At 38.2% G+C, this 17087-nt stretch overlaps 1 protein-coding gene across 3 annotated transcripts in view; it reads right to left on the reverse strand.

Moving 5' to 3' along the window:
* Nucleotides 1-313: 313 nt before the first annotated feature.
* rhbdl3 (rhomboid, veinlet-like 3 (Drosophila)) overlaps nucleotides 314-17087 on the reverse strand; it is a 52958-nt gene continuing 36184 nt past the window's right edge. For all 3 annotated transcript variants that reach the window (XM_028458238.1, XM_028458228.1, XM_028458245.1), the window contains 6 exons: nucleotides 15283-15507; nucleotides 13978-14126; nucleotides 12818-12930; nucleotides 3402-3502; nucleotides 2640-2700; nucleotides 314-1925 (listed from right to left, as the gene is read on the reverse strand). In XM_028458238.1, coding sequence (XP_028314039.1) covers nucleotides 1654-1925; nucleotides 2640-2700; nucleotides 3402-3502; nucleotides 12818-12930; nucleotides 13978-14126; nucleotides 15283-15507 — 921 coding nt within the window. In that variant the 3' untranslated portion in view covers nucleotides 314-1653. The remainder of the gene's footprint in view (nucleotides 1926-2639; nucleotides 2701-3401; nucleotides 3503-12817; nucleotides 12931-13977; nucleotides 14127-15282; nucleotides 15508-17087) is intronic.

Consider the following 17087-nt stretch of genomic DNA (forward strand, 5'->3'; position numbering starts at 1 on the left):
ATGGAATGCATCCTCTATGTGTGGGTGATTGGACATGCCCAACGTCATGGCCTAAGACGGTTGATTTAGTCAGAAAATCTGGATTTAAACACTTTTAAAACACTTACAGTATATACAGTACGATTACAGCAGTAGGTTGCTCCCAAAGTGAAGAATATTATCTATAAACTTCTCTCCAACTACAACATCAAAATGATTATAGACACAAGAAGAAAACACAATTAGTTTTTATAAAATCATTTTTATTGCAACTTAGTATGTACATATCAAATCTACAAAATATGTTAAAATATTATCTTTGATATAACCCCCTCCCACTTTTTTTTTTTTTTTTTTACGTCATAGCCCTTATTATATACAATACAATCCTAGGCCATGTTCATTCCATTGTTAAATAGCACATACAGAAATATAGCTAACATTTCACAAAGCAACCTCCTCTCCAAGCAACACATTTATCATCACCTGGTCAAAAATATCATCAGCAAATGCATGTTAAAATATTATTCTGGAATAAAATACTTTATAATTACACTTGTGCAAAGCAGTTACTGTTGTAAATGAGGTTAAAATACAGTACAGCTTGAGACGTACAGCTTTGGGCAGAGTTGCTTTTAATCATCGGAAATTAGGTTGTGACAGAAACTAATGAGAGAGGATTGATTTACTTTGTGTAATTGGCCCATTGACTTGCGAGCAAAGTAACCTCAGCCTACATGTGTTTGAGGTAAGGTACGTGTGCTTATCTACGTTTGGTAAAAAGTACAAGATCTGATTTAACCAAAATAGCTCACCCAACATTACTGATTAATGTTTTTCAAGATGAAACATCACTAATAACCAATAATAAATATGTTTAATTTACCTTCCAAAAGTCACAAGAATTACATGACAGACTTTGACCCTGCTTATGGAAACATCTCATATTTCTAACAAGCCTTAAGTCGTCTCTGTACATCAGAGATGTTGTGCTGCTAGCAGCAATGTTTTGGCATCAATTAAAAAAGCTTTAAAGTCTGAATGGCACTTGTGCTGCTTTTTTCTATCTGTATGCACAACAGCAGTACACACACACACACACACACACACACACACACACACAAGGTTTAATCAGCAATGAGCACCAAATAATTCTAGTCTGAAAAATCATCCAGGCAATACCTGATAGTAAGCCACAGCTCCTTTCACAACTCCAATATAATGAGGACCTTTAAATGTTGCTTGCTACTGCTTGCCGTTAGAGATGGAGTCTTATTATTCTGAAAAATCAGTCATAATATGCACCTTTTAAACATTCATGAAGTAACATTTCATTCTAAGAGCAACCGCAAACACTTTTATTAGACAGATATCTTCAGAAGTAAACACAAGTTTAATAGTTGCTGCTGCAGTTTGATTTGAGATTTTGGATTTGAAGTTGCACACGTGAGAAAAATGCATCAGCAAAAGCAAAAAAAAAAAAGGTGTTTGTAGAGGGGGTTAGCAAAGCGGCCTTGAACCAAAGAAAAACATCAGGTATGTCAAACAATGTAAAGAGACTGGTACGTGTCAACTCCAGGTTATTTTTGATCAGACCAAATACAAACCAAAAATGTGAGGGCGAAGGTGAGCCATCCTTTGGGGGTTTGCCTGTCTACAAGATAATCCAGTGTCTCATGGCGGAGGCGGGAGTCGTACATCCAACAGACTATATGCAAAAATGTTCCAGAAGACCGCACAAAGAACAAATACAGTGTAAACACAGAAAAAGATCCAGAACAGAGACTGCTCCTGGAGTCGCTGCTCAAAGTTCTGCAAGACCACCACACCCAGTGTCAGGCCGACCAGCACTCCCCCCAGGTGGGCTACAAAACTGGGATTAGGGCAGGGCGGAAAAGCTGGAGGGCAAAACCGTAGCCACACGGCTCGGCCGAACTCAACACTCACTGCCAGGAGAGAAAGTGAAACAAGGTCAATGTAAATATGAAAGCATCAGTGAAACATACAATTGTTTTTATTGTGTTATGGTGTGGATCAAAGAGGTATATGTGAAAGCACCCTTAATGTAATCTGTGTAGTAACTGTTAAACAACACAAATCAAACCAGAGCACTAAGAGAGAGCGAACCACCACCAAGCACCAAATCTCCTCTTTGCTAGATATTATCATTTATCTGAAAATTTGATCTTGATCATGAACACTTTAAAGGCCTGTAATAAATGTCTATCCCCAATTAATAACGATACAGTAGATCCAAACTTATCAGCACCCCCATTTTTTCGTAGATCCGAATCAATCTGGATGAAACTCGGTGACGTAACTGAGGAAGAAACCTGACATTACTGAGTAAAATTTCATAAAGATCAAATGAGGTCAATTAAGAACTGAGATGCCTATTTTTTTTCTATTTTTCAGACTGATTCAGAATCAGATTCCCTCCAAGATTTAATGGAATCTATCGTGGGGTAATATGGTCTAATCCGTGATGTAATCCTACTAACAGACAAACAAATAAACAGCAGTGAAAATATAACCTCCTTGGTGGAGATAATGACTGTTTTTCAAGAGTGTTGCTAACATTAAAGCCTTTGGAGCAGAAACAGAACACTGTGAGATGAGTATAAACCCTGGAGTATGAGAGCATATTTGTTGAGACTTACTGCAAACTAGTGCCATGGCCATCCGGAATAATTTAAACTGACACTTCATTCCTGACCAGTTCTGTGGGAAGGATGAGCAAGAATTTGTTAGAGATAAAAAAAAAAAAAAAAAAGATTCATCTTGTAGAGGTGTAATCTGAGCCCCACAGACACATTACATATAACAGGTTCAACTTCAGAAACACTAGCTGGTGTTTGATGACATAAACTAGGAGCACAAGCTCTTGTGAGGGTTGGGTTATATCAATTGTGTCAGTAAGACACGTTTTACACTTTTCTAAATATGCATTTGCACACAGTCATGTCTCCTTGGTCTTTGGAGAAAAATATAAAACCTGGAAGTGAGGAATATATGAATATACTGTATGTCATCTGTGAAAAGAGAAGCACTGTTGCAGCCTCAAATCACCTGCTTTGATGTTTGATCTGTAGTGACTCCAGTGCTGAGTGATGTGATAGGCATCCACACCTGGGTTTCCAACACTACGGCTACTGACACTCAAAACAGGTCCCTAACCAGGTTTCTTTCCAAAGAATCCAAAGAAATATTCAAATCCAGAATTTTTTTACATATAGGATACAAAGTAAAAAGTTTGCACATTGTCCAAAATGTTAAATATTTTACTCTTAATTTGAAATAAATGTATATGATTGTAACCAGCAGTTTATAAATGTAGGGACATTTTGCCGGGGGCCTAAGCTAAGATAGTTTGGCAACGACTAATCAACACAAACACGCACACACACGCAGCAAAGCCTTACCATTACGACATTTGCCAAATGGGCTGAGACTAATGCGTACACTCCACCCGATGAACCGACCACCGGAGCCGTCATATCGGTGACTGACACTGCCAAAGAGCCTGTGGTGAAGATGGAAGCCACATGTTAGTTTATCTCAAATGTACACAAAAGCACTACACTTATAGTTTCAACAGTAGTACATGACATTAAATCAAGTGAACAAACAAATAAATACCACACAAAATACAAAGTTGAAAAATACTGCACAACAAATAATTACAATACAGTAAAATACAGTACATAATGTCCAGAAGACAATAGAGTCAAAGTGCATTATTTAAAGACATTACAGCTTCAGGTGAAAAAGCTTCTAGAATGGCGAACAGTAGAACATTTGATAGAGAGATATCTTTTTCCTGAATGAAGAATTTTGTAAAAGGCCCTGGCGGGATGGCCTGAGGAATCATTGACTATCACTCATCAGCAGGTCTTTTATTCCATCTGCAGTCAGACTGTCCAATAGCATCACCGCTAAATAATCATCAATCTCATTAATGCTGCTCACTTTGTGCATTTCTTTCTGAACTGTCTTTCCACAAGCGAAAGTGTACAAAGTGTTTATGCTTTGTATTATTTAATTCTATGGCATTTTTCTTCCTCTATTTAATAATTGTTTGATGCTGTTATATTTCCTGTTTCCTATTTCCTACATAGTGTTTATGCCTCGTATCGTTTATTTTCTATTGTATTTTTTTCTTCCTTTATGTAATAATTGTTTGACGCTGTTATATTTCCTGTTTCCCTGTTTTTTTGGAGCTGCTGCAAGATCTAAATTTCCCCCATTGGGTGACCAATAAAGTTGTATCTTATCTTATTAAAAGACAAAAGAAAGAACTAAATGTATACATATATTCAAAAATAAAATAGCTTGTTGGTATGTTAGTATTTTTCAGTTTTTCTGCTTAAAAACCATATGAGCTAAAGAGGAGCTGGCTAAATACTGTATGTCTCTCCAGGGTTTTATAAAGAGAAGAGATATCGTCTAAAAACACACAGTTATCAGATTTCTTTTTGTGTGTTATGAAATAAAAATCTATGGCATTGCCTTACAGCTAAAATATTTTATTTTTAGAACCAGGCTTTGTTTTTTGGGTTGATAACAGGAAATGATAATTGATTAATGTGGAGTTAGTGCTTTCTAATCAATGTTAGCTTTGTGCAGAATGACGGCCTTAGGGATACATGAAGCACGCATTTGGAAATGTGTAAATTAAAAAAAAAAAAAAACATATAAATGGATTTCATTGCCCATATCTATTCATCTCAAATTAATTACATCCTACAATATGCAGTCTCTGCCTCAACTATAAGTGTTCTATTTTTGCATCTCTTGCAATCCATTTTAATGGCCCAACTTCAGCTTGGTGACTGTGCGTGTATTACAAAGCTTGGGAGGTTCTTTAGTAGCACACAATTGCAGTCTCACAAATTGGGCTTCTGCAAACAACCAATTGCTCTTTCTTGCACCTCAGTACCAATTCACTGCATGCACAAAAGAGCCCAGCCTTGAGCGCTCTGACATTCATTCTGCACATTTGTTCACATTGGAATTTCTGTGCAGCAGGAAGAAGAGATGTTGGCCTTTTGAATTGCACAAACTCCCTGCTGTTCTTTTTCCTTTGTTTCCACACACTCACTGCGTCCTCTCTCTGCCAGAATATCATCGCCTTCCAGCAGTACACTGTATACATTATTGATGTGAACTGTATGAGACACAAGCTCCTAAAAACTCTCCTTTATTTGTTTCTACTACTCCTTTGTTTCACAGAAGGAAAGTTATTCCCGACGGAGAGGATCATTTTAATTATTTAGCAGCTATATTTGATCAACAGCATCTAAATAACTCCACTGATATTTTCTTCGGGATAGATATAGATTATGTTTCTCAACCTTAGTGATTTTATGATGTTTTTATCTATTTTTTTATGCGAGAGGCCCTTGTTATTAAACGTTTGCTGCTCAATTTGCTTATTTGGCTGCTTTTCTCCTTGAGCTCGGCCCGCGTTACCCTTGTTGTCGTCTGTTCAGACACCTGTCCAACAGCTTTGTAGAGACAGACTTCTGTGTTCCTGTGTCTTTCTGGGACTACTCTGTGTGTTTACATCCAAGTCCATTGTTTCCATTGAAGTGTCGCAGTGCGTTCGTCCCAAAAGGGTCGTAGACCTTTCGACTTAGTCCTTACTTGAACTCTGAACTTTGCCTTATGTGCCAGCTGAGCCCGTTTCTCCTGTTTGTTATGTTTATTGACTTAGACACGCTTTGCACAGCCCTGCCGTCACTGCCTGTTATAACTGATGATTTCTTATTACAATTACATCTAACCAAACCATTGCAAAGGCTTATATCATGTACACAGGTCGTGTTAAAAAATAGAGCATCTTAAATAAAAGAAAAAAAAACCTTCGAAATAATCTAAAAAAAAAAATGCCGTCATTAACATCTAATTGTAGCTATATGATGCATTTACTGAAAGAGGAATTTGGACTAATTCAGCTCAATACAATATTCACTACCATGTATGAAATAGAATTACAAAAAAGGACAATCACATCCATCATAATCAGAGGGTACCTCCCCGTCTCTGCTGGTGGTCAATATCTAATTAAAATAACAGACGTGTGCCTTTTTCCATACATACATGAGAGAGTGTGTGATGTGCTATGTGTTTCCTCCTTATTTCACTGTGAGGTTAATGCTGCAGACCACAACAGCTGGCATCCCCTGGGTGTATGTCAGTAAACCTCTCACACACAAAAACAGACACACACGCACACAATACCTAGCACCTGCTGACTTAAAGCACAGGTCAGCACCCTAGACCAGGGGTGTCAAACCCAAATACGGACATGTTTGATCTCAAGTGGGTCACAAATAGGTAGGGAAAATGAGCAATTTTAACATTATTCTGCCCTAAAAATATACTGTATGCTATGGAGTCCCTAAAGGGACATGATGAAAAAATAGAGTAAAATAAAGGATGGGAAATAAACATGAATATAAAAACGTTTGCGAAATCTTGCAAAACAGATTCGAGCGTCACAGGCTGTGAGGTAATCTGGACAAAACTACACAAATCTTAATACACTCCCCTGTCTGAAAAAAGTGAAAGAAAGAAGAGGATAAAGGATTTTTCAGTAATAAATACAACACCATTCAAACAAGGTGGGTTTTTGTGCTTGTTTCTGTGTTGTGTTACAGTAGAATGGCATACTTAGGCATTGGAATCTTTCATTCCTACATTTGTTTTCAAAGGCAAAAAAATGGGAAAATGTCCGTATTCATCAGAGAAGTTATACGTGGTCCAACTTGCAGCTTAACATGCTAGAATCTGTGCTACGTACAGAGCTACACAGTGTCTATGTGAGCTAATTATGCTAATAATGGTGAACAGCTACAGGACAATAACCAGTGTTTAATACACACACATTGTGAGGATGTTTTGTGTCCAGACATGTAATTATTCATTTACAGTTTAAATAGTCTTTGCTTACATATTATTTACAGTTAAAAAGCAGACATCTTAAATTCCTGGATTCATTGCTCTAGTACAATCATACAGCTTGTCTTTAGGCTTCACTCTCTAAGTTACAAATCTTGTACACATGTTTAGGTGGAATTAATGAAATGTGTGCCTTTATTCTTTTTCATTTCAGATGTGATTGATTTACTGAAGCAGACGATGAATGCTGTAACTTCCAGTGGGAGAAGTGTTCTCACAGCTGTGTGATGATACACATGGACCAAAGTTTCCTCTTAGCCTGTTGTTTCTTTCAATAAAACACGTTCTTATCTGCCTTGCTTCAGTTAATTAGGGGGAAATTGATTATTTGCTCACGTTTGACACTTCACAGATATATATAAGTGTGAATGAAGTGTTTGAAGGAGAGAAAATAAGACACGAGGAGCATCTTTTTCAATGCGACATCTTCATGCAGGTAAAACATTGTTTTGGGTTGTACACGTGAGTGACATATATAACATTCTGTCAACTGGACCTTCCATGCTGTGGTTGTTTGGGGGGCGGTTCAGGTTTGGACAAACTGGTAAGGAAGGCTGGATCTGTGACGAACACAGAGCTGGACTCTGGTGTCAATGGGAGAAAGACAGACCCTGGAGAAGACTCCATCCATCCTGGAGAATACACAGCCAACACTGCACGACCATGATCACACAGAACAGCTGTTTAGTCTCTGAACTGCTCCACAAACACTCAGGAAGTATTTTTATCCCCTGGATATCCGTGAAGGTGCCCGTAGTATTGTAGTTAGTTGATAATGAATTCAATCAGGATTCTAAGCTCCGAGTATGCTTTACGACGACTGTGTCACCTTGAATTAAAGTATCCTCTTTACCTATCTGTCAATAATGTTAACGTTGTGCCGACGAGCAAGCTAATTCTTAATGTATTTTTATTTTAACTCAATTTCAAAGTAAAAATCAATGAACGGATGAATATCCTGCACTGTGGATGACGCCACTGTGATGAACTCTGACACAGAATCAGAAGTTTTGCGAACCCACGCAATAGTTTTGCAAGATTTCGCAAAAGTTCCTTTCATTTATTGTTTTTATTTTCATCATGTCCCATTAGGGGCTCCGTAGTATGTAAAGTAATGGAAGTTCCAGACAATTTCCTTGAGTTTGTGACCAATTTTTATTCAATCTGGGAACAATTTGTGGAAAAATAATGATAAAATTGCAGGATTTTGGAAGATATAAAGATTTCCCTTTCAACAATTTGCTATTAAAAATGACATGTGATAGAAGCATGGGAAAACAGTGCACCCCGGCAAATACTGTGGATATTCATTAAAATGATGTATTTGGAAGGGCTGAGATGTCCACTACTAAATTCCTTTGTATATTTACACAATGATTCATGTTTTCTTTATCCTGTGGGCCGAATTTGATGCTCTAATGGGCCGGATTTGCCCTAGACAAAAAAGTCAGACAAATACAAGGATGAAACATAGACAGCCACGGTAGAGGTGCAGTGAGATTGGGCATGTTAATTAAGCACTGGTTTGCATCTTAGTACACAATTATTTTTATTAAATAAAATCATAGTGTATGCCTCAAAGATCAATGAATCGATTATCATTTACTTTTACTGTGATTTCTTGTGTTTCATCACCAGACAAGAAAGATAGTTATTTGATTGACAGTGACACAATTTTTGTTCTAGTTTGTCTCCGGTATTTCCAGTGATATCAGAATGTAAAAATACATCCCACAATTCAACACGCGGAAATGTCAATAAAAGGAGTGGATACAAACAAACTTTCAAGTGACGACTTTTTTCAAGCAAACGATCTTAGATTTATTGATCCAATAATTTAATAATGAATAATATCAGACTACACTTTGATTTTATCCAATAAATTATCATACATAGCAGCTTCATGTGAAGCAATGTTGACAAATTCATCAATAATTTTTACCATCTTATAGTCAAACCTTATTTCCACCAATCAATGCACTACAGTGTCCTTGAATGGAACTGCAGATGACTAAGTACTTGAAGCATTATTGTACGCGGTACAAGGTACTACAGCCACATGGAAAAGTAGAAAACCAGTGCGGAATGGAGAAGAGCTCTGAAGGATGCTGATGATCAGATTTACATGCACAGCTTGCATTGCAGGATAATATTTGCAGAACACAAAAAGTTAAATGAGCAAAAACAAACGATAAAAAAGTCTCTTTTTTTAATGACTGAACTGGTGTAAAAGCAGCACAAAGTTCCATCTTTTTCTCATTTGAAGGATCAAAATCTGAAAACTGAACCAGTGCTTGAGGTTGATGAGGAAGCAGGAAGAGAGCAGGGACTTTTCGTTCCACGCTGTGCCTACTTTCACTTTCTCATTTGCAGTTCCTCGCTTGGCTTCTCAAAGCTCTCCTCTCCACTTCCATTTCTATGCTTTTCATACTGCTGTCCTTCCTACCCGCCCTCTCAGCACTATTGACACACAAGATTTCATCTCTCTCTCTTGTTTTTCATTGTTTCTCAAAAACTCCATTTCCTTTTTCATTATCACAGAGTGTCCTTGTTTGTGTGTAGGTTTCTCTAAATTGACCGTCATCGGAGATAGCTTTTCTTTTTGCTCCCTATTGGATATGAATACAGAGGGGTGGTGGATGGGCTTTTCCTCCCCTACACTACATTGTGTCTAGTGGGAATACTGGAACAGATGACCATCTGCCCTAAAGAGACATTTGTCCTATTATTGACCAATAGCTACGGTAAATCGAGTTGATGTATAAAACAGGAGGGTATGTTAGCATTGTCCAGTAGACTTCCATCACACTCAGCTAGAACTGTCCCCTTCACCTGCCCAGACTGCACCCCCTCTGCCAGTAAGTCCACCCCGCCCTGACGCCACCAGACACGCCCAGGTTCATACCATAAGCACTCAGCCCCCTCGTAAACTTTTCTCCCCTACGACTCTGATTATTGGCAACTCCATAAAAGGCATGTACGTTTTTTTCATTGCCACCACTCTCTGCTTCCCTGGTGCTACTGTTCTCGTCATTTTAGAAAAGCTCCAGAAGATTCTGCCCTCGCTTCCCACCACCGTCACTCGCCTTGTCATTCGTGTGGGTACAAATGACACTTCCGGCCAACAGTCTGAACTGACCAAAGAGCACTTCAACCAACTTTTCAAACTCTTAATAGAATCTGAATCAATTTTTTATCTCCGTACCCGCTGCGCCTCTGTCCAACGCTGCTCGTTTCAGCAGAACCGTCTACCTCCACCACTGGTTGCAGTCCACCTGCAGGGCTCATGATATAGCCTTCATTGACAATTTTAATTTGCTGTGGAAGCACTACTCTCTTTTTAAATCTGACGGACTTTATCCAAACAAAGCCAGCTCACAGTTGGTAACTACAAATATCCAAAACACCCCCCCACCGTCCACAGGTCTGCTCCTCCATCTCTCCAACTGTCTCTGTGATAAACACCTCCCCCCATTGGCCTCATCTCCGGCCCTCACATTCACTTTCAGTAGAAACTCTCGTCACAAGAAGAAAAAAATCCAAAAAACACAAAATCTGTGCTAAATGTGTCAAATTCTCCATGACTTCATAATCGACACCAACCTGGATTTCCAATGTCTAATCAAAACCTGGCAAAACCCTTGGACTATTTCACAATCCATCATCTGTCAAGTCTCAACCTCAACATATATGACCATCTGGCTATTTACATGATCATTCTAATCCCTATTCCCACTCCAAAACTAAAATGAAAGATCTCCTTTTGGAACATAAAATCAGTTTACCCCGCAGCTTTATCAGCCTCCATAATCAGCAAAATCTCTTCCTCCCCTCCCCCCAATTTAATAATCCTTCTGAACTCACCACCCACTATAACAACACACTCTCCTACTGTTTAGAGCAGTAGATCTGACTATCTAAAACAATACATGGAAGCTCTCAACGCATCCCGGTCCATCTACTACTCACACCTAATCTACTCAGGCTCATCCAACCCCAAAGCTCTCTTCTCTGCAATAAATTAACTTTTCAAACCCATTGGCAACACCTCTTCCTAATTTATAGTTGATAAATGTAATGCTTTTCTTTAATTTTTTTCTAACCAAAATTGACACCATTTACAGCACCGTCAACACACTCACTGTCCCCTCTTCATCCATACCTGCATCCCCCAGCCTCATCATCCAACCTCTGTCTCAGTTCTCCCGTGTTCGCAATTGAGCTTCCCATCATAACCTCGAACATGAAGTCCTCAACCAGTCTCCCAACCATCGCGCCACTCATAACCTCAATCATCAACTCCTCCCACTGCTCTGGTACAGTACCCACAACTCTCAAACTGGTAGCCGTCACTCCATCCTCAAGAAACCTGGACTCAATACAGACAGCATGTGCAACTTCCACCCCATCTCCAACCTATGTATTCTATCAAAAACACTGGAATGTGTTGTCTCCTCCCAGATCAAATCCCACCTCTCCTCCAATAACCTCTTTGAAATATTCCAATCCGGCTTCCTTAAAGTCACCAACATCCTCCTCCTTTCCTCAGACTCTGGCCTCCTCAACACCCTCATCTTCCTCAATCTCACTGCAGCCTTTGATACAATCAACCACAATATTCTTATATCCCGCTTAGAACACTCACTCAATATCACTGGCACTGCTCTATCCTGGTTAAAATCCTACCTCACTGACAGACAACAATTCATCAACATCAATAACTGTTCCTCCTTCATACTGTAGCTCCTTTGTCCCAAGGCGTCTCCCAGGGTTCAGTTCTTGGTCCCCTCCTAATCATATAGTTGCTCCCCCTTGGTAACATTATCCGCCAGCATGGTCTCCATTTCTACTGATATGCAGATGACATTCAGCTTTACATCTCTACCAATTCAATAGCCAATGAAACCCATTCTACCCTGACAAACCTGCCTCGATGAAATAAATAAATGGATGCACACCAACTTCCTCTCCCTCAACTATGCCAAATCAGACATCATAATTATCGGTCCCAAGTCCCTCACAAATTCCTTTCATAACTTCTCCTTCACAATAGACCACTCCACTCTCTCTCTCCCCTCATATCAGAAACCTTGGTGTTATATTTGACAGCCAGCTCTCCTTTGACCACCATGTCACTCAGCTCACTAGAAGCGCCTTCTTTCACCTCAAAAACATAGAACGCCTCTGTCCACTACTCTCATTTTCAGCTGCTGAAACCCTTATCCATGAATTAATCAGATTCAGACTCGACTATTGCAATAGCATCCTGTTCAGCACTTAATCCGAAGTCCTTCATAAACTTCAATACATCCAAAACTTTGCTGCACGCCTTCTCAGTTCTCTCTTACACCCGAAAATGCGAACACATCATTCCTGTCCTTCAAAATCTTCACTAGCTCCCTGTCCCTAACTGTATCCAATTCAAAATCCTTCTCCCCACATATAAAGCCTTTACCCACCAGGCCCCCTCCTACCTCACAGCTATCCTACACCCTCATACTCCTGTACGCAGCCTTCGTTCTTCTAAAGCCAATCTCCTATCTACCCCTCTCAGAACCAAGCTCCAAATCTGAGGGGCCAGATCCGTCTCCATAGCTGCCCCCTCCCTCTGGAACACACTCCCTGCACACATTCAACACTGTTGTGACCCTCCAACCTTCAAATCACTCATCAAAACTCACCTATTTAAACTAACTTTTAACTTGTGATTGTTACTTATTTTCTGTATTTACCTTCGTTGTTGATTTCTTTTGTACTTGTGCGTAATTGTTTTGACTCGAAAGTGTATTTGAGTTTTTTGAAAGCGCTTATAAATAAAATGAAATATTACTATTGTGTCATTGTTAGACGTTGACAAAGACAAAGACAGTGTTACCTGCTAACACCCCACACATGTAGACCAGTCCGATCCTCATCGCACCGTGGACCATTTCTAGAGGGACTCCTACAAGAAGCTGCATGGCCATGTTCAGACTCAGGTGTTCAATTCTGTAAAATGAGAGACAAACATAAAAACCAGCAAAGCCAGTTGGTCAAAACAACATTGAGTGACCGAATTTCTGATAGACATTCAGATTGATCGAGTAGAGATCGTAGCTGGAAAATAGAGATGGCCTAAGGGAATGTCCTACTCCATTTATCTACATGAACATTGTTTTTTAGCTGATTATATAACATATCTTTCCGTGTGAATGGCACAAAGATGTCATAACCAAAAACAAAAACTGTAAACTGTTTTATATTTAACCAAAAAGTAAATCACATAGAATGATATTTGCAAAAAGCTGCTGTGAGAAGAGAGAAAATACTGTGTAGAAATGTGCTTATAAATTGTGAAAACACCTAATGAACATCCTACCTAAGATATACAGATGTTGAATAAGGTTTATTTTAAAAAAAAAAAATAAACAAAAAATATTTGGGGATAAGTACAGTCTTTGACAAAAGTGAGCAAACCTAAATAAATAATAAATTAAACTAAACTATAAATGTATACTTTATACAAGTTGTATGTTTACCCACAGTTTTATTTCTGTATTATGTTCCCTACATTGTTGCGCAGTAACACATTACTTTTTTGTGTGTTAACTAGTAGCGGTAACTAGTTACCAATTTTCAACAACTAGCATAACACTGGCTAGCTGCATTTTAGTGAGGCAAGACCTTATATTGTAAAATGAAGTAAAAATACCTCTCAGTTCTAAAATAAAAAGCAAAAGTTACTACATAACAAAGTCTTACGTCTGTTTCGGAAATTATTCAGTGATGAATGAGACAATTCAACACAATGATCAGCTGTGGAATCCACTCAAAACAGACGAGGACAGCCTCACTATGACGCTGTAACAGTAACAACACATTAGTGCTAATGGGGCAGTGAGGAACAGGCTAAACTTCTCATTAGAGATTCCATTGTGTCCTGATGAATATACGGTCACTCGCACTAAACTAAAGCTGAACAGGGCCGTGCAACTAAAAGCTATATATAAATTTAATCTAAAGAAATTGTAGCAAATCAAAGTAAGTACAATGTACCCAGTATGCATGAAAACGTAGCTGAGAAACCTCCAGGCCTGTGCTCGAAGCTGCGGGTGGTACGGGAAGGGGCTCTTGAGGAAGTATGGACTGGAAACCTGCAAAACCAAACGCTCCAAGCGAAAGCCGTAATAGATGAACACAGCTACCTGGCAGAGGAACAGAAAACAGTCACATAGTTTGGAAGGAGAAACCAGCAGAAATACACAAATCAGAACCAGAAAAAAAATTTATTAATCTCCAAGGGGTAATTAGAATGACAAAGAGCAGCATAATGAAAAATAACACTAATCTATCTATCTATAAAGCAAGGAATATCTGTCTGTGTGTGTCTGTTCCTCAAATAACTCAAATCAGACTGAGATTGAACTGAGACTTTCAACATGGCTGCTGCTTGGTTCAAGGGTGTGCAACGTTGGATTAGTTTGGACTGCAATAGTACTGTTAATGAATTATTTGATTATTTTGTCCACCAGGAGCGGATTTAATTCAAAACTAATCTTGCATTAGGAATTAAGTGTTTACAAGGTCAGTATTATAATCATGATTTAACTTTTATTGTGAATTAAAGAGGAATTAAAGCTCCCATGTAAAACATCCATGAAAAAGCTACTTAACCTCCCACTTTCCTATAGCAAGACATACTTAGAATGGGCACTGCACTAGTAATAATAATTATAAACACACAAAGTAACAAGACTACACAAAGAAAATGTGCAAATGAAAGATAAGGTGCAAAAATATTAAATACAATAAAAATAAAAATAAATAATAATGAATATAAATAAATAAAAGTATATATACATATGTAAACAGATTTGTGGTATTTTTTTTTAGGTCCATGGCAGGCCAGCTGCCAGATAAGTTATATTATTTTAACCCTTTAGTGTTCAGGAGGACAACAAGTCACCTTCTTTCTCTGGCGGTCTCCATGTTACCATGTTTTTCCTTGCATTAATATATAATGCATATCTCGGGGTGTTTTAATAATTGAAAACAGCTTTTGTGGCTGGTTAGTGTGTCACTTACAAACACCTGTTAAAGGTTTTGTGTGTTTCCTGCCGAGTTAATGCACAGACTATTATCAGATCAGTGCTTAATGAGTCTCATGTTTATTAGCAGGTAATTAACCCCCACACTGTACTGTGGTACTGTAATCTATGTTACTTGTGAGTAAAATTATAAAAGTGGATGAGTGTGTGAGAGAATCTAACAAATGCACAGTTCACGGTGTTCTAAACAGTAACTAAAGCTGATGTGAAATGGTTACAGAGAATATATCATATATCATAGACTCTTACATACCTCGGCAATGGTGATAGCCAGGATGAACCAGGGAGGAGGACAGTAGGTGTAGCTGTCAAAGTACCACTTTCTGTCCACCTCTCGGGGAAGAGTCTCATAGGCCACATGGCGAACCAACCGCTGCGATACTCCCAATCCCACCTCGTCTCTGAGACTGCAGCCTTTCAGCTGCCTGCTCCCCTGCAGGATGGCTCTACGGAAACTGTTGGAGCGCTTGTTGCTCATCTACGCAAAGAAAGATAGAAGATAGGACACAAGGATGGAGTATTTGGTTTGATTGTTGGTGGATTTTGACAAACTTGACATGTTTTCTCTGGCTGCACCTCTTTTTTTTTAACATAATTTAATCCTATTTAATTGTTACTTAATATTATTGCATTTTGTTGAACTGTTAGCACTATCTACCAGTGGAAATTTTGACAGCAAATGTTGATTTAGTTTTATTCATAGTCTTTAGACCAAATTGGTCATCAGGACTATTTCAGTTATAATCTAGCCTTAGTCATCTAAATGACATCAAGATTTTAGTCGACTAAATCTGTTACAGATAGAGTTGCCTAGGGGAAGCTTGGGAGCAGGACCTACAGAAAAATATTAGCGAATCGCTCTGGGCTGAGGTTCTGAAAAATATACAATAATCTTCAATGTGTGCAAGACACTCTCTGATCCAAATTAAAACAGTACATAGGACACACCTTACTCAATCCAAATTGGCAATGATGTATTCCCAAATTGATCCAACATGTAATAATTGTAAAACGGCAGAAGCAACTTTCGGCCATATGTTTTGAGTACTGGGTTGGTGTTTCTTTTACTGGCTTGTCCCGCCTTCTACGCAACAAAAATAGTTTTGATTGGATACCTTTTAAGGTAGAAACTTTTGTCCCATGTGAACATTATACTTTTTATAAGTTGACAAAAATGCCAATATACAGTATTTTGACATAGTTTTCGTTCACACATATTTTCTAAATTACCAGTAGTCATACTCTTGTTATTGTCATTATGTCCTGTCTTTATTTTTGTCAACTCAACAAAAAAAATTAAAAATTCTTACTTTTTTCCGCGTCAAGTTATTTTCTATATATTCCTTTGTAGAAATCATCATTCAATACATATACTGTTACCTCTTAGTGTTTGTTTTTTCTTTTATTCCAATAAAGAAAATACATAAAAATGCACTCAGGTTCACACGCATGCATAGCAGATCTCCTTATTGAAACTCATTATAGACTCATTTCACTATGGAAACAGAATGACGTTGCATCTCCTAGCAACCACTGTGCCCTTCCTCTGCAAGTTTTTTTTTTTTCTTCACTTCAACTTGGTTGTAGTTGATAACTCACAAATAAAAAACCATTGTTTGATGAACTGCCATTAATTTAGCAAAGTTAATACAGATTGAAACCATTACAGTATTAACAAAGCTAACATAAAGCTAACTGTTTAAAAAGCATTTAAACACAGAGGAACACGATACACTATAGTATATACTAGTTTGACTGATTTCAACTATAGGTTCAGCCCACACACACATAGAGCTTTAATTACAGGTACACAGGGACACACACATTTACAGCCATAGTCTTCAGCCCAATTACATGGAACAGAAAACTAAAAGTGCAACCTTTGACCACTGTGGCACCACCTGTTTCCCCTTCTCACTTCTCATTGCACTTCAGTGAAGATAAAAACAAAATAGAGAATAAGGTTCCAATTTAACTTTAGATCTTTTTTTTTTTTTTATTTAACATTCAATATATCTTCAAATTTAGTTTGCAATCAACGTACAGAACATGTCATCA

Source organism: Gouania willdenowi, chromosome 1 (assembly GCF_900634775.1).
Source record: "Gouania willdenowi chromosome 1, fGouWil2.1, whole genome shotgun sequence".
NCBI lineage: Eukaryota > Metazoa > Chordata > Actinopteri > Blenniiformes > Gobiesocidae > Gouania > Gouania willdenowi.